This window comes from Trichomonas vaginalis, chromosome III (genome assembly GCF_026262505.1).
Source record: "Trichomonas vaginalis G3 chromosome III, whole genome shotgun sequence".
NCBI lineage: Eukaryota > Parabasalia > Trichomonadida > Trichomonadidae > Trichomonas > Trichomonas vaginalis.
The window spans coordinates 19,275,856-19,303,545 of record NC_067205.1 but is presented as its reverse complement, the minus strand read 5'-3'; the positions used below and the strand labels follow the sequence as shown (position 1 = coordinate 19,303,545).

Sequence of the window (27,690 nt, the reverse complement as noted above, 5' to 3'; positions counted from 1 at the left end):
TATTTTATAAAGCAGTCGATATAACATCTGAGATGGCTTTAGAATTCATAAAAACACTTGAAATTCTGCGAAGTCTTTCTCCTCACTATTCATTTACAGAGTATGTAGTTCAGGGGTATTATTGTGTACTTCCTCTTATACCCATGCAAATTTCATCTACCGATTTTTTAAATTCACATGAATTTTTAATTAATTATGCAATTGAGAATTCAAATCTTCACAAATATTTGAAATTATATTCCAGATGTTTCCGCAGATTTGATAGCGATGAAATATTCAAAAATGTTTTTCATATCTTAAACCTTGTAGAAGTTACAACAGAATATTTATCAGAAAATCAGGATCTTTCTGAGAAACAGATCTTTATTTGCAACGATATCCTAACGAGGGTTAATTTAATTTAATTTTTATTTTTTATTTCAAGTTTGAGTAAACTTTCAAGATAATCTATATAAGCCTTTTGATGTTCTTCATCTAGATTCTTGTTTAATATGTGATGAATTTGATTTTTTTTTGAAAATTCAAGATAAAATTCTTTTTTATCTTGATCAACAACATGAACAATTCGAGTACAGCGTAACATTTCATCAATATTTTCTGTTTTCTTCGTTTCTAGATATTTTTCAAATATTTCTTGCGGAATCTCATTTTGATATACCCATTTATTTTTTTCCGGATGCTGATCTTTGTACTTAACGAAATATTGCTTGACTATTCGCTCAGAAACAACATATTCGATCTCTTTTCTCTTTCTCATTGAATATTTGTGACACTTTTGAATTCAATCAAATCAAAAATATTTGAAATTGCTAGAATTTTTTTCTTTCTCATGAATATTTGAAATGACTCAAAAGGAAAACTCGTTCGATTCAATTCAATTTTGAATCAGAATTTTTTAAGGACCAATAAATCAAATTATGTTAAGAAAATCTTTTTTTAACTCAGAGTATCAAAAGTACGTTAAACCTTCAATTTTATCTCATGTCGGAAAGCGAACCGACAATAGTGGAAGAGAATCAAACTATATCAGTATCCATCCAAGCTATTGTTGATGAAGAAAAAGGAGATGGAGCTGATATGCTGGATTTAATTCAAAATGAATTGAATTCCCGTAAAAAATTGAAATATAGAATGGAAATACCTGAAAATCCCCAATTCCAATTCTCAAGGAAAGATATAGCAAATTAAAATTTACAGATCCTACAGAAGCTGCTATATTTATTGCAAAAGATTCATATAATTCTTTTTATCCATTAAATTTTGAGCAAGGAAAAAAGTTTCGTTGTCCTAACTGCCAATTTTGCATGGAGCTTGTAAAGACTCATGAAAATGGTCAACTTTTCTTCATTCCAGTAATTAAACACGAGTATAGAGCAAAGCAATGCAAGCCGAGTAACAATATACCAAAAATTCTTAAGTTGCAAGCAGGAAAAAAAGTCTATGAATTAGCAAATTCTGATAATGTTCCTCAATGCAAAGAAATTTTTGCAAAAGAATTGAATATTCCCAATGCAACTTGTACGATGTTCCATAATATAGTAAATAAACTTAAAGGAACCACAAAGGGGGATAGAATTCAATCTTACAATTATTTCTCAACAATTTTTTCAATCATAAACAAAATCGAACAAGGATTCTGCGAAATGATTTTAGTTAAAGAAGTTAACAATGAAATTGAATTGCATACATTTAAGAAAGGTGATGAATTACCTGAAAATTCAAAAGACTTTCAAATTTATTCATTTATTGTAATTCCTCCAATAACTCATTTTTACATGCAAACACAAGCTTTTTGCGGAATAATTCAAATTGATGGAACGTTTTTATTTTGTATTAAAAAGGAAACTTACTCATTATTGGTACACCTGCACCAAATAATAGACTTATCCCTATTGCATTTGCATGGTCTGTTAGTGAAAATTATACATGGCACGATGGGCGCTACTTTTTTGGCGCCAGCGGCGCCGCCCGCGCCTCCGGTGGCTCCCACTGGTGGGGAGGAGACGATAGAAAAAGATATAAATTTTACTAAAAAATTGAATTTTGGAAATTCTTTTGATTTTTTTGAATGATTTACGAAGAGATTGAACACATTTTGTACTATGAAATATCGTTATTAATAAATTTACTTCTTAAACATCTATTAAAATCGCAATTTTGAATATTTTTATGATTTTTTTTGACCCGATCACTTGCGCCCGCGCCCACTGGGAGGGGCGCTTGTAAAGTATTCATAAATCAATGTAAACATTTCAATTTTTGCTCCCACCTCCCATTGGGAGGGGGCATATATCTTGTAGCGTTCAAGTTCAAGTGATGAAAGTGCATAAGAAAGCTCCTTAATCATACCGATAGAAACAGCATTAGGGGCGCCAAATGGCGCTCGGTGATGTTTCCCATAAAAGCTTAATTTCAGGTATCCATAATCATAACCTGTCAGACGCAATAATTCATTAGCACACAATCATCGTTTCTCAATCAAGAAACGAAACGCACGATTGATTATGCTGGCCATTAAATTTTCATATCAAATAATTTACTACTTCAAGAAAAATTAAAGACTATCATCAACCAAAGCTTAAAATTCTCAGTGTTTACAACTCTCATACTTCGAATATGCATATTTCCAAAATAGCATGAAAATTTTTTCATTTGAGCTCATTTTCTTTTGTTCTATTAACTAATACATGCAGTACAAGCTTGTTATACGTATACTTAATAAGTAAGGTCTTAAGGGAAATAATAAAAAAGAATTTTGCTATTAATTATATTAAACAATATTTATTTGTAATTTCGTGATAATTATATTTCTTATTACAAAGTAAAGGTATTTGATATAATGTTTGCCTTACAAAAATGTTTCCTTTGTCTTGCCACCATAGGTATTCTATTTTGTCACTTTTTGCGCCCGCCGTGCCATGTATAGTGAAAATACGATAACAATTAAGGATATGCTCACTAAATTGAAATCTTTTATTCCACCAAGCAGATTCAAGAATATTTATTCCGATCAAGGTCCGGCAATTATAGCTGCTGTTAGAGAATCAGGCTTTTCTTGCGATCATAAATTTTGCTTACGTCATTTTGCAACAAAAAGGGAATACATCAATGTCTATTCCGAAATTGTTGAAGTCGCTTACGCAGACCATCCTCAAAAACGAATTGACTTGATTAAAAAGTTAGAAACTCGTTTACAAGAGGAATATCCAAACCGCGAAAATAATCAGGATCTCTTTAAGTACTTAGATAGTATTAACCCATTTGAAGGATTCGCTGACTACACCGCTGGCATACTCACAACATCTCTTATTGAATCCCTTAATGCCGAAATTAAAGATAAATGGGATACATATGAACCCGCCGAACTAATTATCCGTCTCATTGAACATGAATTCAATCTTGTTAAAAATGTTTTAACAGGTGATTTTAAATCAGATAATATTATCAAAAATCTAAATGAAACTTTGAAACATTCAGATATGTTTAGCTCGGTATTATATGATCCAATTCAAGAATTATATTATGCAACTTTTGGTCGCTATACATATTGCGTAAAAATTATGTCAGATTCACAATATTCATGCACATGTAAGCACATCGAATTATACGAAAAAAAAAAAAAAAAAAAAAAAAAAAAAAAAAAAAGGTAGTGGGGCTTCCAGGCACTTCGTGCCCTCTAGCCCCGAAGATGTTTAGTATAAATGAAGTTTTTATTCGGAAAATTGTTAGTCTTCTGGTGTGAATTCGGAGGACTCTTCTTCTTCCTCCATTGCTTCTGGGAAGAAGCCTTCTTCTGGGTCGAAAACATTATATAATGTGTCGCTTTTCACAAATTATATATGTTTTCATGCTTTGTCACTTTTCTGTCACTTTTCAGGAAAAACATTTTTATTATTATATATAAATGAATTTTACAAAACCACCGTTACCGTTCTTTGGAAATAAGGGTAAATGTAAAGATATTATATTGAGAGAACTTAAGAAACTACCGAATGGTCTAACATTTGTAGATTTGTTCGGTGGAAGTTTCTATATATCCCATTTGTGCCATACAATATTCCCAGACTCAAAGATTATATGCAATGACTTCGACAACTATATGGACCGTCTCAAACATATACCAGACACAAACAATATATTGAAAGAGTTAAAAGAAAAGATACCTATAGGTAAGATGGAACGTATACCATTAGATAAGAAAAATATTGTGAGAGAGGTTTTGAAAAAAGCAGAATATATAGACTGGGATAGTATATCTGCTAGACTATTATATAGTGGTTCTATAAGAGTTCATGACATTGAAACACTTATGTCAAAAGTTTTATATCTTAACTATACAAATGTTTTCAAAGAGGACATAGAAAAATATATTGAGGGTATAGAGTTTGTGAGATGTTATTGGACAGAGTTGTATGAAAAATATAAAGACAAGGAAAATGTTTTCTTTATAGTGGACCCGCCGTTCTATAACACATGGGATTTTCAATACCAAGTAGACTGGACTTTGAGAGACTCTTTAGAAACTTTAGACGTTATACATAACCATCCATGCTTTTACTTTACATCCGATAAAAGTGGTTTGGAAACCGTTATGAGATGGTTAGAGGACATACATGACTATGAGTTTAGATATGACAAGATAGAATATGAGAGAGGTCCTATAAACCGGAGAAAGTGTCATAACAAAGAAATTTTATTAGTAAGTAAATGTGGTTTGAAATAGGACTACTTGTTTTAGGTTTTTTCCATTGTGTCATTTATTTATTTGACGTGGCAGAAAAGTACAGAGAATATGAAGATGAACCAATGCTGCAAATGTTCAGTATATGTACTCGTAAGAGATATTTTTATCTAATATTAAATGGACGCACAGAACTTAGCGAATGCACAGCAACCTGGACAAACCAAACCCAGAGAATATTCCAAATGAAGTTAGAATACAAACTGCAATGGCAAACTATGATCAAGTGCCAACAGATGTACAAATGCAAACTGCCATGTCAAATGACGCTGCGTTAGGTTTGCCACCATGGTATGCAAATATGAGATGGAAAGAGTTTTATACAAACCCTGAAGTGGGATATAAACAACTTTATGCAGATGACGCGAACACAGGAGTTGACCCAGAATATGTTTTCTACCAGAGGAGAAACAGAATGTATGAGCTCCAGTTAAAGAATGCTATGGAACTCAACAGGAAACGTAAGAGACTAGGCGGACATTAGATTTTTACATATAGTAAAATGGGTTTCTTCAGTAGTATTGGAAACTTCTTCAGAAGAGTTGGAAGAGGTATATGGAATGGAATAAAAACCGTAGGAAGAGGAATTTGGAACGGAGTCAAAAATATTGGTAAAAGGGTAGGTCAGTTTGTTGGTATTATACCTAAAGACCTGAACCAGAAGAACAAGCTCCTGTAATACAACAGCCTGAACCTGCACCACAGTCAAGTTGGCAACCAAATCCAACACCTCAACCGTATTAAAAAATTATATTTTTACCGTTCGATAGTAGTTGTATATGAAACTAAGTTCTAAGTAAAACGCATGGTATAATGGAATTATTCTTTTTCTTCCATCTGTAGTAAACCATACTTGAAAGTCTGAAATACTTCCACTTGGTGGTTCGTATAACTTTGTAGGTTTTTCGTAAAAGTCATTTGCCAAGCATAAGAAAGAGTTTTGGGCGCCAGAAAATGAAGCATGAACAATAATAGCATCTTGGTCGAAAACATTTTCATATGTTCCATTAGGGTTTTCGACTTCATAAAAGTCTGGGTGTACTGGATATGCTGCAGGCTGATTTAACATCCTCATAAATCTATACCATGCCAAGTTGTTATATTTTGTAGAAATATAAACGTTTTCTCCAAGGTCTTCTATTCTATTGATTTTAACAGTTGCATTTTTCCTGTCATAAATAATATCGAGATGGTACTCTCCTCGTCAATGTTATACTGGTTTGCATATTCGATATAGATATCGTTTATTTTTTCTTGAAAAGCTTGAAGAGTTGTTTCTAAGTTTACAAGCAAACTAACTTGTAAAAGTTTTCCCTGTTCAAATTTCTCATACATACGTTTTTCTTTGTTATAGTATCGAACTTCAAAACCGACCGTAAATGGGAAACCATGTATGGCTTCTGAAATGAACTTCATTCTACGAAAGCCAATAGCTTTTGTGACAGATGGGTCTCTTAGCCATCTTAATGGTAGTCAAAACGATAGCCTTCATGCTTTACGGTCTCTGTCTCAAACTTTTGACCGACATTAGTAAAAAGTTCATCTAATGGTTTAGTTGTAGCAACTCTTGAATTTTCTTTTTCTATTGAAAGCATATTTTATCTAGAATAAAAATGTCGAAAGATATTGCTTCCATAAGAGAAATACAACACAACCGACAACTCATTATGCAAGCTCTAAATAAGAACACAACAAACTTTTCAAACTATTCTAAGATATCTGAGTCATTGAAAGAAGGAAACTTAAAACTGACATTCCCAATGACAGATGAGTTTCTGTTTCAAGACAATAAGAACCATACTGTCTGTATAAATCCATCAAAAGGAACTTTAAACGAGAAACCTATAAATGAACTTCTTTTGAAAACAGATGTTGACAACAAAGCTGACAAAGAATATGTAGACGATGCAATAGCAAAAGAAGAAGAAAGAGCTAACAATGCTTATGCAACAAAAGAACATACTCATCCTGAACTAGCAGACAAAACATATGTTGACAATAAAATGTCAAGTGAAGTGACGAGAGCTGAAAACGAATATTCTAAAAAGACTCATACACATTCTATATCTGAAATAACAGACTTACAAGAAACCTTAAACAGTAAAAGTGCCGTTGGACATACACATACCATTGCAAATATTACAAACTTACAAGAAACCTTAAACAGGAAAAGTGCCGTTGGACATACACATACATCTTCTGAAATAACAGACTTACAAGAAACCTTAAACAGGAAAAGTGACGTTGGACATACACATTCTATATCTGATATTACAAACTTACAAGAAACCTTAAACAGGAAAAGTGCCGTTGGACATACACATACATCTTCTGAAATAACAGACTTAAACGTTAGCCTTGAAAAGAAAGCAGATAAAACATATGTCAATGAAATATACCAAAGTTTGATAGGAACAACAAAAAATATTGAAACTATTGTTGGTGACTTTTCTGTCAATGAAGAAAATAAATATTTTAGATGGCAGTTTGTACAGTCCTTAAGAAATGGTATACGGTATAAACTCATTCCGAAAAATAACAATGAAATGTATGTAAGCTATATAAAGAATGATGGTACACAAGTTAAAGTTCCATTAGACAACAACTGCTACTTAAACTTATATGGAGACGAACAAAAGAAATATTTCCGAGTTTATGAAATGGCAGATATGACATTGCCTGACCCAGCTCCAGCACCATATTATTATGACTATGTAGATGACGAAGGAACACTACATGCAGATGAACAAAAGCAAACATTATATTTAGATTATTATAGATATAAAAGATATAATGCAATAGAAAAAACGAGAATAGTATATTATTATATAGATGACAGAAATAAATATTATAGTCAAGATTTTACCTACCCTGAAAACATAAGATTATATTATAAAAAATATTCTTACACAAACCAGAAGAAACCTGAAATAGTTGCACTATATTTTAAGTTCAAAAGAGACAATCCTATAATATCTCATATGTTTGATTTAATGAACCCAGTAGGTTCTATTTATACATCTATGGAAGCAAGAGGTCCTCAAGTAATGTTTGGTGTTGGTGCATGGGAACAAATAGTCGACAGGTTTTTGTATTGTGCAAACTCTTCAAAGGAAACAGGTGGAAGTAAAACGATTTCAGGTGAAAATTTACCTGCACACAGTCACTACATAGATTTAAGTACATCTCAAGCAGGTTGGCATAAGCATAGATATTGGGATTGGTCAGGAATGACAAAAGGTAAAGGATATGATGTTAAAGACAACGTTAAGTTTGCTATAAATTGTTACTGGAGTAACACTGAGGGAGGAGGAAACCATACACATCGCGTTTCGGGATATACGCAAACAACGGGACAAAGTAAAGAATACATGCCACCTTACATGACAGTTTACGCATGGTATAGAATTGCTTAGTCGTCATTTTCAACTTCTTTAGCATATTCGTCAGGAGTTGTCTTATATTTGTTAGGAACTGTTTTTGAAAGTATACCACCTTGAACTTTGACAAGTTTGAAACGAGGTCTGACAATAGTAGTTTTATCTTCTGCTTGCAGTGTGTACATTTTGCCATGTTTGCCTAAAACTTCATAATATTCTCTTGTATACTTTCTTCTATTTTTACGAACACGAATGTGAGTACCTGTCGGGTTCCCATTGTTGTCATAGTCAATAGTATTTTCATATGGGTCGCGTTTAGGTATTTCTATTTTTACTTTGTCACCTTTCTGAAGTTTGAAGCCCGGCATTCTTTCTTGTTTGTCTCTTTTGACTAAATTATTAAATATATAGTCTTTCTCTAAGTCAGGGTTGTTTTTCATTTCTTCGGGGAGTGGTTTCCCAAACCTTTTTGTTTACGGTTATTGTAAATATTTAAAACTTGTCTCATCTTTGCCATGGAGAAGTGTCTATATTTGTCGTCATATGACATTTCATTTGCTTCACCACCTTGTGGTTGGTTTAAGTCTCTTAACATTTTTATACAACCGTCAATGACACCAAGAGCAGAATGGTTTTGGTCGACAATGAAATATTGGTTTACATTTTTGAACGCAGATAGTTTTTTACATCATCTGATTTGAAAGAACTTTCACAGTCAGATGTCAGTTTTGTTGGATGGTATTTGTCAACGAATATTGTCAAAGCAGTTTTCACATCTAAAATATTTTTGGACCATAATGGTATGGCTTCACAGTATCTTGTGTTTTGACCGACAAATATTAGCCAGTATGGTGGTCCATCTGTTCTAACTCTCGGAATGTTTTCCAAGATATCCATAAACCAAGCATTTGGTGTTGAACTAAAGATTTTTATCATGAGTGCTTTCTTTGTCGCTTTAGAAACATAGGGGTCCTTGTTTGGATTCGTCATTTTTTACCCTATAAGAAATGGGTTTATTTGGCGCATTAGCAGGAGTCGCATCTAGATTTTTACCCGCAGTGGGAACAATAGCCAGAGGTGTATTTGGAGTTGGAAGGAAGATTTTGAGTACATTAGGTATACTTAAAGAGAAAGCACAACCTATTATACAAACTGTACAGAAAGGTTGGGATGTAGCACGAGATGCAACAAATCTTATTCCAAATCCTGAAACAAGAGGAAAAGTTCAAGGATGGATGGACAATGTAGGAAGACAAGCAGGAAACTATTATAACAAAGCAAATGACTACTATAACCAAGCAGGACACTATATGGACCAAGATGAAAGATTCTTTAACAGAGGATATAACCATGCACAACAATGGGTAAACAATAACCAACCTCAACCGCCTCAAACGTGGGGAATGTAAAGTTTTTTACTGAGATGAAATGAACAATACAGCATTGAGACAAATGGGTTCAAGATGGATTTGTCGACTTCCAGCAGTTACACCACGTGTTTGTCAAGTTCTTCCTATACCTCAGGAAGTTTTAGACCGACTTAAAAAACAACAACAACCAGTTGAAAACAAACCAAACTAAAATTTTTTACTGAGATGAAATGACCGAAGAAGTTGAAACGGTAGATTTGACACCACAAAAAAAAGTTCAGAACCATTGTCAAAACCTGTCAAAGAACTTACAGATGAAGAGAAAAATTCAATAATAGAAAGTGCCAGGTCTGGAAATACAAACCCTAACTACAAAGTCACTTTTCATAAAAATGGAACGGCAAGTATCTCAAAAAAGAAACAGACTCTCACAAATAAAATATTGAAGTCTGAAGGAGCTTTCGAGACAACAGATGGAAAAGTTTACTTCACTGACCAACAGTTCATTATAGAACATCTCATTGACTTAGAGTCGAAATATTCTAAACTTTACAACAAACACAAAAAGTTGAAAGGAAAACAAAAACAAATGGCATATGATATTTATGAAGATGTTGACGACACAACTGTTCCTGCAGGTGAGGTAAAGTCAGAGAAACCGAAAAGTGACGAAAAACCGATAGAAGAAGAAAAACCAAAAACTGAAGATAAACCAAAACCAAAGTTTAGTTTGGAAACTAAACCAAGTCAACCTTCATTAGCTGGTATGGGTTGGCGTCAAAGACTTATGGCAGCAGGCGGTTATGTAAAGTAAAGAAAAAATATTTTTTTATTTTTATAAAAATGCCCCCATATAGAATGGACAGAAAGTCTGCTAGAATAAAAGCAGAGTTACAAAGATATGGTTGGAGAGTTTCGAAGAAGTTTAAATATAGGAAGGGAAGACCCATAAAAGTCTATGACAAATTGTCTGGTCTGACCTACGAAATGGATTTGGAAACAGCACGTGCAAATTATCCAAACAGACTAGAGAGGTTAGAAGAAGAACGTCTTATGGACATGCCTTTCGATGTGTTAAACATTGCATGAAGTAAAAATTTATTTTAAAAAAGTGACATTTTTTAAATTTTATTTGAAATGTACGCTGAGTTTGTTGGAGAAGACCGTTGGGAAACTTGTTTGTTAGATGAGAAATATGAAATGGCATACCATTTTAAAACAATATATTTTTACATATATTAAATGCTTCAGGTTGAAAAACAAAGAACAAAAGTAGCAGATACAAAACCGTTAGACTATATCTTTACAAATGCTGGTAGGACTATTTCAGATGAAGAAATTTCATCCCGAGCATACAGGTTTGACTATCCAATTCGTTGGCTTCAAAGTCCTTCAGATGCAAAGGCAATAGCATTTAGAAGAGTTTTGTTTTCAAATAGAACTAACGCATTTATGTTCGCAGTATATTTTCATGGGCAGTATAAAGGTTCTGATGGTCTAATAGACAAATTTGACGAAATGAGAATCTTTACAGTTCGTTCAGACGAAAGTCTTGAGAAAACTCTAAATGACTTTCAAACTCAAATGAACAAATATTATTGGGAATTTCAAGAAAAATACGACTCTTTACTAAATGGAACATACTATCTGAAACTAGAATATGACAAGATGAACTCCACCGTTTCATTTCAAAAGATTGAAATTAACCCTCCAAGAGATACAGAGTTTTTATATTGGAAAGTAGACAAACGTTCTTGGGCACAATTTCTTCGGTTACTAAACCAGAACGAACCATTACCACCAGATGGTCCATTTAAATTTATACTTCCACCAGCAGATTTGACAGTTTATAGAAACGTGTTTGACCCTCAAAATGTTATGTGTCATGCAAGTTTCAGTTCAAGCAACAATAGTTTTCTATGTATTGGTAAGGACTTTTATGACTTTGCTTCTAAATTCTACGAACCACCTAGTAACAGTTTCTCTGACTTTCAAGTTTGGTTCACAACAAATGGTGTGCAACATATTATTCCATTGTACTATGACTTTTATCTCGAATTGTCTTTCATATATAACTACGGAAAAGTGCTGAAAAAGTATTGAATGTGAAGATATTAGAAAATAACACGTTTTCTAACATCGTAGAAAACTCATGAAAACAATTTATTTTTGACACTTTCACAAAAAACATAAAAAAGTGAAGTTAAACGTTAAGGTTTACTGAACTGGTTGGATGTCGCCTTCACAGGTTATGTAGAACGGCTGACCCGAGAAGTGGAACAGTGCTCTGAGAATTTGTATAATTCGTGGAATTGGACTCTCTCTGTTTGGAAGTAGTATCCAAGGACGCTTGGCAAAGAACTTGAGAAGAGCTTCTTTCTTTGCTTGCTTTATGCCATCGTAGGCTGTCCCGTCTGGTATTTGAATTGGAATTCCAGTCGAAATCTCGAGAGTCAAGGCAGCCCTTCCAGAAATAGTGGTGAACTTGACCTTGGGCTTCATGACCTTGCGCAAGTACTGCTTAACAAGCTCGTTAATTTAAATTAGGTAAACTGCCTCATCTAATGGCTCGATGTTGTCCATTGCACTGCTTCAGAACAATACTTGTACTTTTTCAGAACAATACTTGCACTGCTTCAGAACAATACTTGTACTTTTTCAGAACAAGACTTGCACTGCTTCAGAACAATATTTGTACTGTTTCAAGACAATGTCCGACGTACCACCAACCCAGTCCATTCCCAAACCAGAGGAACCTAAAGCACCACAACAGTCTCATCAGCCTATGCCTTACTTCCCCAACCCTTGGATGTTCCAGCAAGCTCCACCCCAGCAATTCCAATCTCAATCCAAATCGAAGAGAGACCAAGAGTTCGAAGAAGGTCTGAACCGTTTACGCAAAGAGTATGCTACAGCTCCAATTGAGAGAAAGTTGTTCCCGGACCAAAAAATATAATTTAGGTGAAGAGGTTAGATCTCACCTGTTTTTTCACCTCTTTTTTCACCCTCTTGAATTTGTCATGACTTCTTCGTAAATGTTTTGTCAAGACTTCTTCGTAAATGTTTTGTCAAGACTTCTTCGTAAATGTTTTGTCAAGACTTCTTCGTAAATGTTTTGTCAAGACTTCTTCGTAAATGTTTTGTCAAGACTTCTTCGTAAATGTTTTGTCAAGACTTCTTCGTAAATGTTTTGTCAAGACTTCTTCGTAAATGTTTTGTCAAACATGAACGTACATGCTTTGTCAAACATGAACGTAAATGTTTTGTCATGACTTCTTCGTAAATGTTTTCTCAAGACTTCTTCGTAAATGTTTTGTCATGACTTCTTCGTAAATGTTTTGTCATGACTTCTTCGTAAATGTTTTGTCATGACTTCTTCGTAATGAGCGTAAAGGACCCAAAAATATAATTTAGGGTAGAAGGTTAGATCTAACCTCTTTTCTACCCTCATTTCACCTCATGAATTTTCATGAATTTCCTTAAGATAGAAAAAATAAAGTTAGTTTTATTTTTTTATTTTGTATGTTAGATATGATTTCAGGGATTTTTTTGACGAAGTGTCAATGTTCACTTCGTCAAAAAATAACAGTTATCTAATGAAAAAGTGTCATTTTTTTGTATTTTTTTGTATAAAAGATATGATTTCAGGGATTTTTTTGACGAAGTGTCAACCTTCACTTCGTCAAAAAATAACAGTTATCTAATGAAAAAGTGTCAAGACTTCTTCGTAAATGTTTTTTCACCTCTTTTTTCACCTCTTGAATTTTCATGACTTCTTCGTAAATGTTTTGTCAAGACTTCTTCATCGTAATGAGTGTAAAGGACCCAAAAATATAATTTAGGGTAGAAGGTTAGTTAGTATACATATCATGTGTACGGAGGCACTGCGAGCCTCCTTACCCATGATATGTGAATTTGACACTTTACAAAACCGTTAACGTATATTTTACAACACAAACACAAACACCAACTTAACCTTAAATATTTATAAAGCCGCCAACCACTTCACCTCACTAACGTTTTCACAAACGACTTCACTACTGTAAAAATAAACGTTCTCATTTACAAAAGTATTGCAACTCTTCCCATTGCTGTGCTTCACACAATAGTTCATATTCTTCAGTATCGCTGCTGTCGCTCCAATCGTCAGAGCCAAAATCACTGTCATAGTTTATACCTGTAAGTTTTGACAAAGCTAATGAAACACGCTTACCGTTTGTATCGTATGCTTGTATAAACTTTCCATTCTTCATTCCTTCATAAACGCTCAAACTAACTTTACCCTTTCTCCCTCGTATCTGATAGAATGTATTTTCACGAGGAACGAAGAACAAATTCTTGAACTCATGACCGTTGTAGTTTGTTATCTCAATAGTTTTCGTCATTTATATAAAAATAAAATAAAAAATAAAATAAAAAATAAACTTAAAAATAAATGATATCACCACTCCCACACGTATGAAAACATCCATTTAAATTTAGGTGAAGTGGTGAGATCTCACCTCTTTTTTCACCTCTTTTTTCACCCTGTTGAATTCATTACTTTATAACTCTCTTCCTTGGTTTCTTTTTAGTTGCTTTCTTCACGTCTGTCTCCAACTTGACTGTCTTTCTTCTTCGGCCGTAATGATACCAGTTACTTCCACCAGTCAATGGGTCAAATGGTCTTTCGTAAGGGTTTCCATACATTCCATAAGGTCCGTATGGATAAACTACTGGTGGAGAAGAAACATTTTCTTTAGTTCCATCGACTCTATTTAAATGCATTGTTTCACCTTTCATCTGGTCATTAAAGTCTTTTGCGTGTTTTGCAAACTCATCGTCCTTTCCTAAAGCATTTTCTGACTCAGTCGCAACCAAATTGGATGCTTTATTTATGAGCCCTATTTTATTTAATCTTAACTTCTTTGCAACCCAGCCTCCAATCTTTCCTTTATTTGCATCTAATGTCTTCGAAACCCTTCCTCCACTCATTTTATTTACTGCGTCATAAGCTCCAAGTGCTTTTGCTCCAAATGCTAATGCTTTTGTTCCCATTGCGCCTAAAGCTGCCCAAGCTACCATTTACCCCATATTAAAATCATCTCTCTTCAATATTATCTCATAAAAGTTCTCGTTACTGGAGAAAGTCAATGAAACATAAGCGTTCTCACGGGCTTCGCCCTCACCGCTTTGCGGTCTATCTAACTTCTTTCTTATATCATCTATACGCTTCAAAATGTCTGAACAATTGCTAACATCTTCTACAACAGTTATTTCATCATGAATGACCTTCAAGAACAAGCTCATTTAATATGCAATTAAAATCATCTCAATAATGAGTCCATCCTTTCCGTCTTTGGGTAGCACAACATCTTTCATTGAAGAAGGTTCGACAAGTCTTATGTTAAACTTACTGACAAAGTTTGTTATACTATAATGCTTCGGCGGCGAATACATGTAGTTTGAAAGACATAATATAGATTCTTCAGCAAATTCACTTATACTGGATTTTATAACAATGTTCTCACGAGACCAAACGCCACCAATTGACAATCTTGTAAGCAATCCTGCTGAACCTTCAACTGTAAACGTCGATGGTAACATTCCACGAAGGTCATCTATTGACATCGTTGAGTCACTGTATTTAAATATTTTCTTAAAGCAATCGTCATTATCTAACCATGCAATAGCTTTGAAGTTTTCATTCGAATATACATCTGCTTCATTAAATGTAAATCCTGACTTCTTTGCAGAGATGACTTTAAAATCTATTGAGTTTGTTTCAAAATTATATGCTATGGTAACTTCTGAAGGTAATGGATGTCCTTCCGCAGTCAGTTGTTCTCTCACTACCATTTGAAGCTTTGTGTTAAAAACTTTCATGTCATCTCCTGTATCTAAGTTCACATACACAGCAACAGGGAAACTATCTTGCTTCTTTGTTTCATCATTATATCTCAAAACATTAAAGTTCTTCAATAATATTGTTCTTCCTGCTGGAATACTTCGAACCTGTCTGATTTCAATAGCTTTCTCACCTCCTACATACTCTACCCAGTGCCTTGGATATTCATAAGTATACTGACTTTCTTGAATTTTGGTAGGTTTCATCATAACGTGTTCATAGTATATCTTTATACTCTTGTCAGTTAGACTCGGTGCTATGTTCTGAATATTTCTGACTTGCATTTTTAATGGAGATAAAATGAAGCATTTAATACATGACGTAGATGAAGACATGAATGAAACTACAGACAAACTTAACTCTTCTCTCATTCTTCCTTTCAGTAAGGACTATGAGTTCTGTTCAAATGGTGTTTATTTCTATTGTGGAAAGATGGGTTCAGGTAAGACATTTAACCTCATTCGTCATATACTCATAACAGAGCGTTTAGGAAACGACTCTTACTATGACCAAATCATTATATCAGCAACTTCAGACTCTATGGATTCAACAGCGAAAACATTTATGTCAAAAGTTCAAGCCTCTGTCGTTAAAGTTCAGACAGTGAACTCATTGAATTTCTTCAACGTTACATTCGACGTAAGAGGAAATATTATGCCATTGTTGAATTTATACAGTCAGGAATGCAAAAGACTTCAGAAGAGATGGAAAGAATTATTGACAAACACCACTTACGTCAATACTCAGGAGTTTACGATATGAAACGACTGACAAACTACATTCTATCAAAACTTTCAAAATACCCCTTCAAAAAGTATCCTTCAAACACTCTGCTCGTTTGTGACGACTTCGCCGGAAAAGGTTTAGTTCAAAGCCTGACTCACCATTAGCTAACATCATTACTAAAGTCAGACATTACCACTTAACTGTAGCAATACTTATGCAAACATGGCGTTTTCTTGCTTTAAACATAAAACGTCTCATAACTGACTTCGTTATCTTTCAAGGTTTCTCACGTTATGATATTGAACTCATTTGGAAACAGTCAGGTATAACATTACCTTTTGAAGAAATTTGGGAAGCATATAAGTCTCTCATCTCTCCTCGTTCATACCTTGAGATTCATATCATGACTAATACCATTAAAGTCAAAAATATTCCATGGGAACGACCAACATTGTTTTAAAGTTTAACCTTCAATTGACTGATGGTAAACAAATTCCATGCATCTCTGTCGCCATTTCTGTTAATATTTTTGCTGTCATTCATATCATCCACTTCTCCATCCGTTAGCTTTTGAGGATATGTGTTAGAATAGCTGTTCTTAAATGAAGGCTTCTCTCCCTTGAGAGCATAAACTCTATAACTTTCTGCATACTTTATGTTTGAACCTCCTGAGCCATCATTGACATAAATTTTTATAGGCTTCCACCCTTTGTTCATGTTCCTGCTTCTTCCCTTAGCTCTTTTGTTCAGTAGTTCTACATCTTTATACACAGCACCTGTCTCAGTGAATTCAACAATATTTTCATTCGTTAGCTTTACATTCAAACCCTTGTCGAGTATATTGTTCATTTCATACATATAAAAGGTTTTTATTCTATATGAAATGAGAAGCAAATCCATCTTAGCTGGTGCCGTTAATGTTCCAATTGAACCAACATCAAATGTTGACTCACGAACGACAAACAATATTGTCATAAAGAACTATAGTTCAGAGTGTTTGAAAGAAAAAGAACCAGAGCTGAAATCCGTGAATTTAAACACAGCTTCAAACGCTAACGCTACATCAGATGTTAAGTTAGAGTATCCACCACTGGACCAAATTCTTTCAAGAGAAGCCAACGACAATCCTTACACAAATGTTCAAACAAATCCTTCAGATAACGTAGACCATTACCTTCTTCAGTTATACCAAACAATTTTACTCAAAGACGATAAGAAGCTTTTGACAAATCTTATAAGTAAGAACCAAATAATTCTAACAAAGGAGGACCTTGAAAATGTTATCTCACGAATAACAGGGAAACAATGTGTCATTGACTATCTCGACCCTGAAATCGAATGCTGTGGTCAAACGCCACCATTCATGAAAATAGGTAACATCCGCATCATTGAAACACCAGGAACTACAGGAGTTGAGTTTAAGTATAAATATTCGAACGAGTATACAAAACTTTCAACAGAATATAAACTTTGCTTGAAATATGTTTTAGTAAATTAAAGCAATTTGTAATATCTATCCAAAACTTCTTCAACAGTATCGAACTCATCTTCATAATGCAAACCTAATCTTATTGACTTGGTGCAGTTTTCACTAACACAATATTTTTCTGTTCTCTTGACTGACATAACTAACTCATTTGTTTCATCAAACAGCAACAACCAAAGTTCATGACCTAATACATAACATTCATACTTTATATTTTTAGCTCTGAGTTCTCTTGTAAGCTGTTGCATTTAATATTTTCTAAAAAGTCAACTTCAACAGTCATTCGCACTGGTGCCTTCAGTTCTACAGGCTCTCCTTGAAAGTCAACAAGTCTGAATTGCATGTCTTTCAAATTATGAGGACTAATGCGAACCCATTTACCTAAATGAGTTGCTATGACAGGAACGTTTGGAATGAACATTGAATTTACTTCATAACAGAAAGATTTATACTCTACTGAACCTTTACTATTAACTCCTGAAATGCCTGTGACATTAGCTATTTTAGACTCAATGTATAAACAATTGCCATAACATACGTATGGAACAGATTTCATCTCAATCGTTTTGTCAACACTTTTCAAAGGAAATGTCATATGGTATGCTCCTAAAAGAAGTTGAACTCTATGACTCATTCGTGTTATCTTGAACTCTTTCTTGCTACTGAACTTCAATGTTCCCTCAGAAGAGAGTTCGACATCTATGTTGTCAATAGTTTCTTCATTTATGAGAGTATCTATGACTCCAGCAATTTTATCTATTCTATACCCAGCTCTGTTAGGAAATGTTATAACACTTCTTTTGTCATCTATTTCAATCTCTATGAAATCTGTTTCATCTGTTATGACAAAAGTTGCGATAGTATTGAAGTCAACAACTCTGAAAGCAAGTGCTTCATTCTGTAGACCTAAGTTTGTTTGTAGCTTTACTGTCCCGTATTCGTTTGGGTCTGTACTTTGCAAATAGAACAACATTTTATTCTCATTAAAATATGACTATTGCTGCATATGCGTATGAAACAAATGAAGCAAGAAGAGCACATGAACTAGTAAACGAAAACTCAACTTTAACATGAAGGCAATGATTTAGTCATTGACGATGGAAAAACTAAAAAAGTCATTGATTTCGATACTTTTAACACTTATGACCCATTCATTACAATAAGTAAAGTTCCTATCATAAATGATGGAACGGTGCAATATATAAATTCTACAGTAGATGCCTCATTAGTGAAAGTATTAAATGTTCTCATTGAATTGTTAAAGAGCTTTCGATTTGACGACAACATTAAATGCTTAAAGAATTTAGTCATGAATGAGAAACAAATTCTTGGCGTTGCTGGTAGCAGTAATGATGTACACCTTATGACATTAGAATATTATAACGAACATAAAGATGAACTGAAAGGAGAGAAGGGTGACACCGGACCTCAAGGACCACAAGGAATACAAGGAATACAAGGAATACAAGGAATACAAGGACCTCAAGGCGAGAACGGTTTGGATGGTGTAGATGGAAAGGATGGAAAAACTGCTAAATCATGGATATGGAACCTTATAAATACTGGTTTAACAGCTGCTTCATATGGAGTTCTTCAATACCAAATCGGAAAGATATGGGCGGTACTTGGTGAAGAAGTTTTAAATGACGTTAAAAATGCTTTGAACTTCATTTCAAATGGTTCGGATACTATTAAAACTTTATCTGGTTGGATGCAAGAAACAAGGAGTCAAATAGATACTGTAAGACGTATAGCAAACAATGCACGTACGGGATTGGATACTTTACGACAAGCACAAAATACACTAAAGGAAGCAAATGATATTCTTGGCTCAGTATCAGACATGCATGAAGATTGGCTTAAAGGTATTGACAAATCTTTAAAAAATCACAGTCAGTCTATTGCTGACTACAAGAAAAGTATAGATTTTTTACATAGTGCTATGGACGTACATGATGGAAGCATAAAGAACTTACTTAATGCTAACAATAACTTACCAGGAACTATTAAAGCATTTATAAAGTCCTTTGTAAAACCTGGTGCTCTAACATTTAGGTCTTTGAGAGCAAAAGCATTGAAGTCAAGAGATGCAGAAACTCCAACAGAACCTACAGAAGGAACTGAAACAACAGAAACTCCAGAAGAACCACCAAAACCAACAGCTAATGAAATATTGTTCGAATATTTTCCAAGGTACTCTGTTCTCATTGCATACATTCAAGAAATACTTAAGAAAGCAGACTTGACTTTAGGAGATGATGAAAGTTCTGTATATCTTTCGTTCCAGTTTCAAATAGCAGAACTTTTGAGACAGATATGCTTAATGTATGACAACATCTCTGATTTCACAAGATATGATGACGACCATGACCCCGAACACGGTGAAGAAGAAGTTTTACAAACATCCATTAAGACAGGAAAGGTTTTAACTCAAAGTCTCATTATTGACACCAAAGATGGCGAAGTGGACGTTCTTCAAGAGCTGAAGAAAAATACTTCTTCGGGAGGTGGTGGTAGGCATGAACTTGAAATAAATGAGATAGAAGAGAAATTAGCCGAAAAAGCAGATAAAGAACATAAACACAATATCTCCGATATAAATGAACTTCAAGCTACATTAAATAGTAAAGCGGACAAAAATGAACTTGACGCAATGAACAAAGTTTTGAAATCTCATAAACACAACATCTCCGATATAAATGAACTTCAAGCTACATTAGACAGTAAAGCTGACAAGAACCATACACATAAATCCTTCACTACTGTTAGAGCAGACGACATAATACTGAACTTTGACCTTGGTTCAAGTGCACCATTAGAAAATCCAAGTACAAGCGTAAAAGATACTCTTAACAATTTAGATAAGAGTTGCAGGAATATCGAAGATCATGCCAGAAACTTTGAAGCATATGAACTACCCGCAATGTTAGATAAGAAAGCAGACAAAACAGAGCTTCAAACATTAAAGACTCAGATTCTTGAAACATTATATCCTATAGGTTCTATTTATACGTCAATGAATTCAACAAATCCAGAAACAGTTTTAGGTTTTGGTACTTGGGAACAGATTGTAGACAAATTCTTATACTGTGCTAACTCTTCAAAGCAAACAGGTGGTTCGAAGAAAATTACTGAAGCAAACTTACCTGCGCACACTCATACAGGAACTACAAACTTTTCTGGCGACCATAGCCACTCATTAAGAGACCATCCATTATACAACTCAGAATATAAAGCTGGCAATGACGTTTTATCTCCATCTTATAACAATGCAGCAAAAAAGACTTTTCGACCAACTGAACCAGGAGGAAATCATGTCCATACTTTCACAACAAATCCAACAGGCTCGGGTGCAGATTATATGCCACCATTTATGACTGTATTCGCATGGTATAGAGTTCAATGAACGCGCTTGAGCCTAGAATAAAATCTTTAATTTTACATAAATGAGCTTGAAAGAAGTATTCGAACAACATCCATGGAGGTCATTTAAGAAGTTCAATGAAGCTGCAAAGAGTCGGGGATTTACTAACAGAGCTGAAGTGAAAAGGTTCTTTGACAAAAATGTTGTACATCAAACAAAAATAAACCCTTACGACTACTTTTTACCAATTTACTCCATCACTCCTGACGCATACCAATTTGACACTCTCATTCAAAGCAGAAAAGGAGGACATAAACCATTCCTCATCTTCATTAATGTTAACACTCGTAAAGCATATGCATATCCAATGAAAAATAAAGGAACTCATGAAGTGTTAAGAGTTTTACAAAAGTTTGTAGCAGAACATAGCCCAAGTACTTTAACATCAGACCAAGACAGTGCATACCTCAGCAATGAAATCACAGATTTTCTCATTAAGCATAACATAACTCACTACACTACTGAAGACCATAACCATAACATACTCGGCATCATAAACCGCTTCATAAGGACTCTCAGAGATTTAAACCAAGAGCGAGACTTTATCGAAGAAACAATGAAACATTTTCTCGAAGTATATAATTCCTCAACACATTCTACAACAGGACATACACCAAATTCAATGACACAACAACAAGAAGAAAAGTATATACAAAAGAAACGAAGTCAAACACAAAATATCAGAAATTCAACACAATTTACCCTCATTCCTGGTACAAAAGTTCGTGTAGTCCTTGACGACAAACCGTTGACAAAGAAACGTTTAAGGTTAAGTAGAAACTATTATATCGTAGACTCTACGCAAGGTAATGGATATCTTATAAAAGCTGCTGACGACTCTATTGCGTTTTACCCTCGACATAAATTAGTCGAAAGTAGTAATGGCAAACTTGCTGAAACCATTGACGAAGCAAAGCGAGGAGTGGTTATTGAAATACTTGACTATAACATAAACGATGACACTTATAAAGTAAGATATGAAGGAGGTGTTGAAGATGTTATACCATCTAAGAACTTGAGAGAGTCAAAGCCAACACATCTGGGACCATTAGAGCGGGAGTACTGGAAAGACAAAAATATGCCAGAAAGAATAAGAAAATTCTTCTAAACTTTTTCATTGGATGTAAATCAGACATGAACGAGAACAGTCATGAAATTATTAATGGTACCATTTATTTTAACATAAAGACGCAAAGCGGCGAGGACGAAGTCCATGACCAAAAATAATGTTTAGGTTAGATGGTTAGATCTAACCTCATTTCTACCCTCATTTCTACCCTCATTTCTACCCTCTTGAATTTTCATGAATTTTCCCGAAATAAAAAATAAAGTTAGTTTTATTTTATTTATTTTGTATTTTTTGTATGTAAAGACATGATTTCAGGGATTTTTTTGACGAAGTGTCAATCTTCACTTCGTCAAAAAATAACAGTTATCTAATGAAAAAGTGTCATTTTTTGTATTTGACGAGAATGTCGGGTAAATGTTTTGTCATGATTTCATCGTACATGTTTTGTCATGACTTCATCGTACATGTTTTGTCATGACTTCTTCATCGTAATGAGCGTAAATGTTTTGTGAAGAATATAGCAACAGTCTGAATTCCGACGGTTGCTTTTTATACAAAATTCATGCAGGAAATTCTTGAGTTTTGGTTGAAAGAATACGGTGGAGCCAAAAGTGGCTCGACCTCAAAACAAGCATTTTATGAGCTTACTAAGGGTGTTATGAATGAATTCAAATGTATTTACATACATCCTGACCTCGTTCATTTTGTTGCTGAATTCAGCAAAAATAATGTTTAGGTGAAGAGGTGAGATCTCACCTGTTTTCTCACCTGTTTTCACCTCTTGAATTTTCATGACTTCTTCGTAAATGTTTTGTCAAACATGAACGTAAATGTTTTGTCAAAACTTCTTCGTAAATGTTTTGTCAAACATGAACGTAAATGTTTTGTCATGATTTCTTCGTAATGAGTGTAAAGGACCCAAAAATATAATTTAGGTGAAGAGGTGAGATCTCACCTGTTTTTTCACCTCTTTTTTCACCTCTTGAATTTTCATGAATTTTCCCGAAATAAAAAATAAAGTTAGTTTTATTTTTTTATTTTTTTTATTTTGTATGTAAAGATATGATTTCAACAATCGGCACAACAGCAATACAAACAACTACAGCACCAAACTCGTTAGTCATGAATCCAACATCTATGTTAGTAGAGATGAAAAGCTTCATTCCTTCTTCATATACTTTTGAAACAGAAATCCAGAAGATAAAGCAAGAACTTTTAACAAGTAATTTAGACTGTAGTGCGAAAGATGAAACAAATGAACAGTATCTTTATGAAATGCAGGACATTATTGACCATTTACCTAAACTACCTGAAATCCAACAACAAAAACTCACTATTCCTGAATTCGACGAAATTGAAGTGAAACCAACTGACTCAGTAGAAATAAAGAAGTTCATTCGTAAGGTAAACTATGAGTTTCTAGGATTTCATTGCAACCATAAGGTTATGGACAAAGATTGCGACATGGTATATAAGAATGTTTCTGACATATATAAATCTGAAGAATTTAAGACCTACGACAACTTTGTTTCGTTAGTTGCAGAATGTGTTTGGGAAATAAGAGATAAAGATAGAAGAGGCAAAGTATGGAACAAACAAATAAGACCCGCTATGTTTGAGATGAAGAGAGCAATTGACGCTTTAGTTGTTTTAGCTGGTTTTATTTCAATGTATAACGCAAAAATGAACCCGCAATGTTCTAAATGTAAAGCAGCAATGAGGAGATATAACTACTCCGTCAAAGAGATAGAAAGAATGAGAAACGACTATGCAGATTTAAAGAAAGAAGCAGAAAAACCAGCAGAAAATAAAATGGACATGTTAGAATTTCTGAACAAAAACTATCCAACTGCTGACGATTTCCTTCTATCTGACGTCAAGAAGAAATATAAAGAAACCTTCGGCATAGTTAAAACATTCGATGTACTAAAAGAAGAAATAGAAGCTACAAAACTGTTTAGGATTTCAAATATACATCGTACAATTCATGTAAAACGCTTGTGAAAAAAATAGGTGAAAAAACAGGTGAGAAAACAGGTGAGATCTCACCTCTTCACCTAAAATATATTTTTGCTGAATTCAGCAACAAAATTCTGAGTAAAATGGCATATGGCTTGTGTCAAACCGTTGAGTTTTCACAAAATTCCAAAAATAACGTTTACCATGTGAAACGTTTATAAAATAACTGGGGTAGAAAAGAGGGTAGAAATGAGGTTAGATCTAACCATCTACCCTAAAATATATTTTTATTGAATTCAGCAACAAAATCATGAATTTCCTTAAGACAGAAAAAATAAAGTTAGTTTTATTTTTATTTATTTTTTTATTTTGTATGTAAGAACAGAAATGACAAACATTGAGTTTGAAACAGTTAGAAAGATAGACAATGACACCAAAGTGGTTAGAATAGGTGATTTAAACGTAAGATACTCAAAGAAATACAACAAATATTCTTTGTCAGACATTATATTTCCATCTGGAAAGAAAACACACGACTGGGTTAGAAATGCTTCAACTCAGAAAATTTTGACAAGAAATCCTGAGCTTATGATATCAGTAAGATTCTATGGAACTACAGCATATCTCATCGACAAAAGTCTTATACCAATAGTTTTGTTATGGATTGACCCAGTTGTTGGATATAACTTCATAACTTATGGTTCATTCGATACGGAACGTTGCAGTGAAGGCTTACTTTACATCGTTCAGAAACCGAAGGACTTCAACACAAAAAGATATAAGATAGGAAGGACATATAATATAACTCAAAGATATGACAGTACAGTCAATAGAGTCAAGGTTGTGTTCGTTAATGATATGAGAGCCGCAGAAACAGAACTACTCGAAAAGTTTGAGAAAATATGGTGCTCCCATAAAAGGTAAAGAAACGTTTGAAGTAGATGAGATAGATAAAGCTATAAAATTATTTGACGAAGTTGCTGAAAAATACATGTAAAGCGTTTATTTTGGTCTTTTGTGAAAGATAGAAAATAACGCTAATTTTATTTTTATTTATTTTTTTATTTTGTATGTAAAGACAGATATGTCAACAGAGAACACAACAACTGCTATCGTTCATGAAGCCATAAATGAAGAATACGAATCAGTTAACAAACAATTGTCTCATTCGTTCAGTCAAAGATGACATGTACCAAATGCAAAGTATAATGAATGCTCTTCTTTCTACAAAGCAAGCATATCATTGGTTTGAAAACCAACAGGCTAAAGAACTTTTAGAAGAATTTCCTCATATGATTGCTTCCCTCGGAAAACCGAGGGAAGAGATTCCATTCGAAAATCGCAAGAATTTGGCTCCTGGTTTGAAAGGTTATTATGTTCATAGACTTTTAGTAAATGCTGTAGCAATGTGGGCTTCACCTCGTTATGCTTGTTATATTTTCATGATGTTAGATGAACTATATAAAGCAGAACGTGGAGAGCTGGAAAAGAAACTTCAAGCAAAAGATGAAGTCATTGAATCCAAAGACAAAAGCATACAGAAAAGAATACCGCGTTCAGTACCAAAAGGAAAGGAAAAGAGTTATAAGTATATGATTTACGCTGAAGAGTTGGAGAAAGAAGAAGATAGAGATATGGTTATGTTGCATTTAGTCAGAAGAAATAACAAAAGCTTTTACGACCTTGCTAAGATTTACAAATCTGACAGAAACTGGTTCTATCGTGAAAACTTACCGATTTCAATGACACCGAATGAGCAAATAAAGGAAATTGTCAAAAATACTCTTCCTCAAACACACTATGACATCAAAGGTTGCACAATACTTACATTCAAAGAAGACTTACCATTACTGAAGGAAAAGATAACAGAATATTTCGACAACTTCAAAGAGGAAGAATAAAAAAATCTAAGCTAATTTTATTTTTTTATAAAATTTTATCTCATATGAAAGAACATGAATTTAGAATATTCGGAACTCATGACAGAAGAAGAGAACGAACAACATGTAAAAGATTATGCAAAATTTCTGAAGGTATATAAAGCTTATGAAAAAGCGTATGAAAAGTTTATACATTGGGGAATTGTTGTAAAAATCCATATGAAGACTAACCAAAAATATATTTTTGCTTAAATAGCTTCAGGGTCTATTTCTTCAACCATTTCACTTCCTTCGTCAATGTCAATAGAAGCTTCTTCAACCTTTGTAAGAATTTCTGTATAACATCTTTGTTCGTTATTGTCTTCAGAGATGAAGGATAATATTTCACATTTGTTTCACCCTTCTTATATTCTTTCTGTTCGGAAAGATTTAAAGCAATACTGAAGAAGTCAATGTTAGAGTTCTTTATAACAGTATAATGAGTATCTTTGACATTCACGAAGAAACTCTTTTTGTTTCAAAACTACTGCTAACTTTCTTGAAGTATAACGTTTGCGGTCAATGACGATAGCTAATGGTCTGACATACTGACCAAACTTAGATTCTTTCACATACTTCTTGTTAAAGATAACATTAACGTTTGAAGCACCATTGAACTCATTCTTGATGGCAGTAGCGAGAGCATTGTATGAAAAGAACTTGCAATCTTGCATGTGTTTCATTAAAATAAAATATTAAATTATTTTGAAAAATAACTTAAAAAAAATCTAATCTAATTTTTTCAAAAAATATTTTTTTATTTCCTACTAAATGTATCGGAAGTTGTCTAAGTTAGAACACTCGGAAATAAAACAACTTCTTACAGAAGCTAATATAGATGTTGCAAAGCATTACGCAACAAACAAAAAAGCACTCGCTGACTTCATTAAAGACTATAATGGTGCAATAAGTTATGATAGAATTCATGAGTTCATAAAGCCGCAACGCGGCGAGGACGAAGTTCATGCAATAGCATTTCCTTTAAATGACATTGCTATTGACTTATATCATAGACGTTCAGTACCTCATGAAGTAAGGCGTGAGATGTTTGACATAACAATGCGAACGTTGGTGAAACAAGAAGAAGAGACGACACACTGAAACAACAGAGAAGAGAGATGTTTAAAAGTGCTATAGAACAAGTTCGCAAAGCTAACGATGTCATTCGTTCCATTGACGACAAACCAAAAGAAGGTGAGAGATGGTTAAAGAAAGATGAAGAGAATAGGAAGAGAAATGTGAAGTCAGGCAATAGACTCATTGACTTTAACATCGAAGCTTTAGATGAACCAAACAGAGACTACTTACACAAACATTTCGGTAAGGTTTTCATGAGACTCTTAGAGAAAATTAAATAAACTCACACAACAGAGATGGATGGTATGTTATAAACTTGGTGGAAAGTATGAATGTTCTACGTTAAACCTCAATAATATTGGAACATTACTACATCAGCTCTTGAAGGAGAACTTTATATCAGAGATAGAAGCAAATGCTGCAGGTATTGTTGAAATGCACTATGACTTCTTCTTGACAAACATAAAGAATCTTACCGAAATAAAGATGTATGATTTAACAGAATATGAAGGCTTAACGATGTCAGATGTAAAGAAAGGCAAACCAAAAAAGAGACCATATAGAGATGAAAGCACACTGACAAATGACCAGAAAGCCATTTTGGAAGCTCTTAAGCAAACAGGAAACCCAGCACTTATAGAAAGCTTTTGGA

The 27,690-nt window shown here is 33.9% G+C and overlaps 17 protein-coding genes and 2 pseudogenes across 19 annotated transcripts, besides 4 other annotated features; 11 read left to right on the top strand and 8 right to left on the bottom strand.

Annotated features, from left to right (window-relative positions):
• The first annotated feature begins 791 nt into the window (after positions 1–791).
• Positions 792–1,921: a mobile genetic element.
• A 1,002-nt stretch (positions 1,922–2,923) lies between these two features.
• Positions 2,924–3,609: a mobile genetic element.
• Positions 3,610–3,904: 295 nt separating this feature from the next.
• Positions 3,905–4,723, top strand: TVAGG3_0729880 (phage tail repeat-like family; the record flags this gene model as incomplete). The annotated part of the gene is made up of 1 exon (XM_051244484.1): positions 3,905–4,723. The coding sequence occupies one exon, from the start codon at positions 3,905–3,907 to the stop codon at positions 4,721–4,723; it is 819 nt and encodes a 272-aa protein (XP_051091071.1).
• Positions 4,724–4,883: 160 nt separating this feature from the next.
• Positions 4,884–5,225, top strand: TVAGG3_0729870 (uncharacterized protein; the record flags this gene model as incomplete). The annotated part of the gene is made up of 1 exon (XM_051244483.1): positions 4,884–5,225. The coding sequence occupies one exon, from the start codon at positions 4,884–4,886 to the stop codon at positions 5,223–5,225; it is 342 nt and encodes a 113-aa protein (XP_051091070.1).
• Positions 5,226–5,243: 18 nt separating this feature from the next.
• TVAGG3_0729860 lies at positions 5,244–5,485 on the top strand (annotated as a pseudogene). Its single transcript has one exon. A coding segment is annotated over exon 1 (242 nt).
• Positions 5,486–5,489: 4 nt separating this feature from the next.
• On the bottom strand, positions 5,490–6,336 carry TVAGG3_0729850 (annotated as a pseudogene). Its single transcript has one exon. A coding segment is annotated over exon 1 (847 nt).
• Positions 6,337–6,783: 447 nt separating this feature from the next.
• Positions 6,784–9,248: a mobile genetic element.
• On the bottom strand, positions 8,154–8,489 carry TVAGG3_0729840 (uncharacterized protein; the record flags this gene model as incomplete). Its single annotated transcript, XM_051244482.1, has 1 exon — positions 8,154–8,489. One exon carries the CDS (start codon positions 8,487–8,489, stop codon positions 8,154–8,156), a length of 336 nt encoding a protein of 111 aa, XP_051091069.1.
• On the bottom strand, positions 8,815–9,111 carry TVAGG3_0729830 (uncharacterized protein; the record flags this gene model as incomplete). Its single annotated transcript, XM_051244481.1, has 1 exon — positions 8,815–9,111. A coding segment is annotated over one exon (297 nt), but the record flags the coding sequence as incomplete, so codon positions are not given.
• A 643-nt stretch (positions 9,249–9,891) lies between the features above and the next one.
• Positions 9,892–10,305, top strand: TVAGG3_0729810 (phage tail repeat-like family; the record flags this gene model as incomplete). Its single annotated transcript, XM_051244480.1, has 1 exon — positions 9,892–10,305. A coding segment is annotated over one exon (414 nt), but the record flags the coding sequence as incomplete, so codon positions are not given.
• Positions 10,306–10,349: 44 nt separating this feature from the next.
• Positions 10,350–10,580, top strand: TVAGG3_0729800 (uncharacterized protein; the record flags this gene model as incomplete). The annotated part of the gene is made up of 1 exon (XM_051244479.1): positions 10,350–10,580. The coding sequence occupies one exon, from the start codon at positions 10,350–10,352 to the stop codon at positions 10,578–10,580; it is 231 nt and encodes a 76-aa protein (XP_051091066.1).
• Positions 10,581–10,733: 153 nt separating this feature from the next.
• Positions 10,734–11,594, top strand: TVAGG3_0729790 (uncharacterized protein; the record flags this gene model as incomplete). Its single annotated transcript, XM_051244478.1, has 1 exon — positions 10,734–11,594. The coding sequence occupies one exon, from the start codon at positions 10,734–10,736 to the stop codon at positions 11,592–11,594; it is 861 nt and encodes a 286-aa protein (XP_051091065.1).
• A 607-nt stretch (positions 11,595–12,201) lies between these two features.
• TVAGG3_0729780 (uncharacterized protein) lies at positions 12,202–12,447 on the top strand (the record flags this gene model as incomplete). The annotated part of the gene is made up of 1 exon (XM_051244477.1): positions 12,202–12,447. The coding sequence occupies one exon, from the start codon at positions 12,202–12,204 to the stop codon at positions 12,445–12,447; it is 246 nt and encodes an 81-aa protein (XP_051091064.1).
• Positions 12,448–13,344: 897 nt separating this feature from the next.
• Positions 13,345–27,690: a mobile genetic element.
• Positions 13,550–13,876, bottom strand: TVAGG3_0729770 (uncharacterized protein; the record flags this gene model as incomplete). Its single annotated transcript, XM_001294961.1, has 1 exon — positions 13,550–13,876. The coding sequence occupies one exon, from the start codon at positions 13,874–13,876 to the stop codon at positions 13,550–13,552; it is 327 nt and encodes a 108-aa protein (XP_001294962.1).
• On the bottom strand, positions 14,079–14,555 carry TVAGG3_0729760 (protein of unknown function, DUF4107 family; the record flags this gene model as incomplete). The annotated part of the gene is made up of 1 exon (XM_051244476.1): positions 14,079–14,555. A coding segment is annotated over one exon (477 nt), but the record flags the coding sequence as incomplete, so codon positions are not given.
• TVAGG3_0729750 (uncharacterized protein) lies at positions 14,781–15,587 on the bottom strand (the record flags this gene model as incomplete). Its single annotated transcript, XM_051244475.1, has 1 exon — positions 14,781–15,587. One exon carries the CDS (start codon positions 15,585–15,587, stop codon positions 14,781–14,783), a length of 807 nt encoding a protein of 268 aa, XP_051091062.1.
• On the bottom strand, positions 16,561–16,962 carry TVAGG3_0729740 (uncharacterized protein; the record flags this gene model as incomplete). Its single annotated transcript, XM_051244474.1, has 1 exon — positions 16,561–16,962. The coding sequence occupies one exon, from the start codon at positions 16,960–16,962 to the stop codon at positions 16,561–16,563; it is 402 nt and encodes a 133-aa protein (XP_051091061.1).
• TVAGG3_0729730 (uncharacterized protein) lies at positions 16,988–17,602 on the top strand (the record flags this gene model as incomplete). Its single annotated transcript, XM_051244473.1, has 1 exon — positions 16,988–17,602. The coding sequence occupies one exon, from the start codon at positions 16,988–16,990 to the stop codon at positions 17,600–17,602; it is 615 nt and encodes a 204-aa protein (XP_051091060.1).
• On the bottom strand, positions 17,799–18,563 carry TVAGG3_0729720 (uncharacterized protein; the record flags this gene model as incomplete). Its single annotated transcript, XM_051244472.1, has 1 exon — positions 17,799–18,563. The coding sequence occupies one exon, from the start codon at positions 18,561–18,563 to the stop codon at positions 17,799–17,801; it is 765 nt and encodes a 254-aa protein (XP_051091059.1).
• Positions 19,914–20,996, top strand: TVAGG3_0729710 (keratin-associated protein family; the record flags this gene model as incomplete). The annotated part of the gene is made up of 1 exon (XM_051244471.1): positions 19,914–20,996. The coding sequence occupies one exon, from the start codon at positions 19,914–19,916 to the stop codon at positions 20,994–20,996; it is 1,083 nt and encodes a 360-aa protein (XP_051091058.1).
• TVAGG3_0729700 (integrase core domain containing protein family) lies at positions 21,322–22,122 on the top strand (the record flags this gene model as incomplete). The annotated part of the gene is made up of 1 exon (XM_051244470.1): positions 21,322–22,122. The coding sequence occupies one exon, from the start codon at positions 21,322–21,324 to the stop codon at positions 22,120–22,122; it is 801 nt and encodes a 266-aa protein (XP_051091057.1).
• On the top strand, positions 23,146–23,629 carry TVAGG3_0729690 (organellar and viral DNA polymerase type B; the record flags this gene model as incomplete). Its single annotated transcript, XM_051244469.1, has 1 exon — positions 23,146–23,629. A coding segment is annotated over one exon (484 nt), but the record flags the coding sequence as incomplete, so codon positions are not given.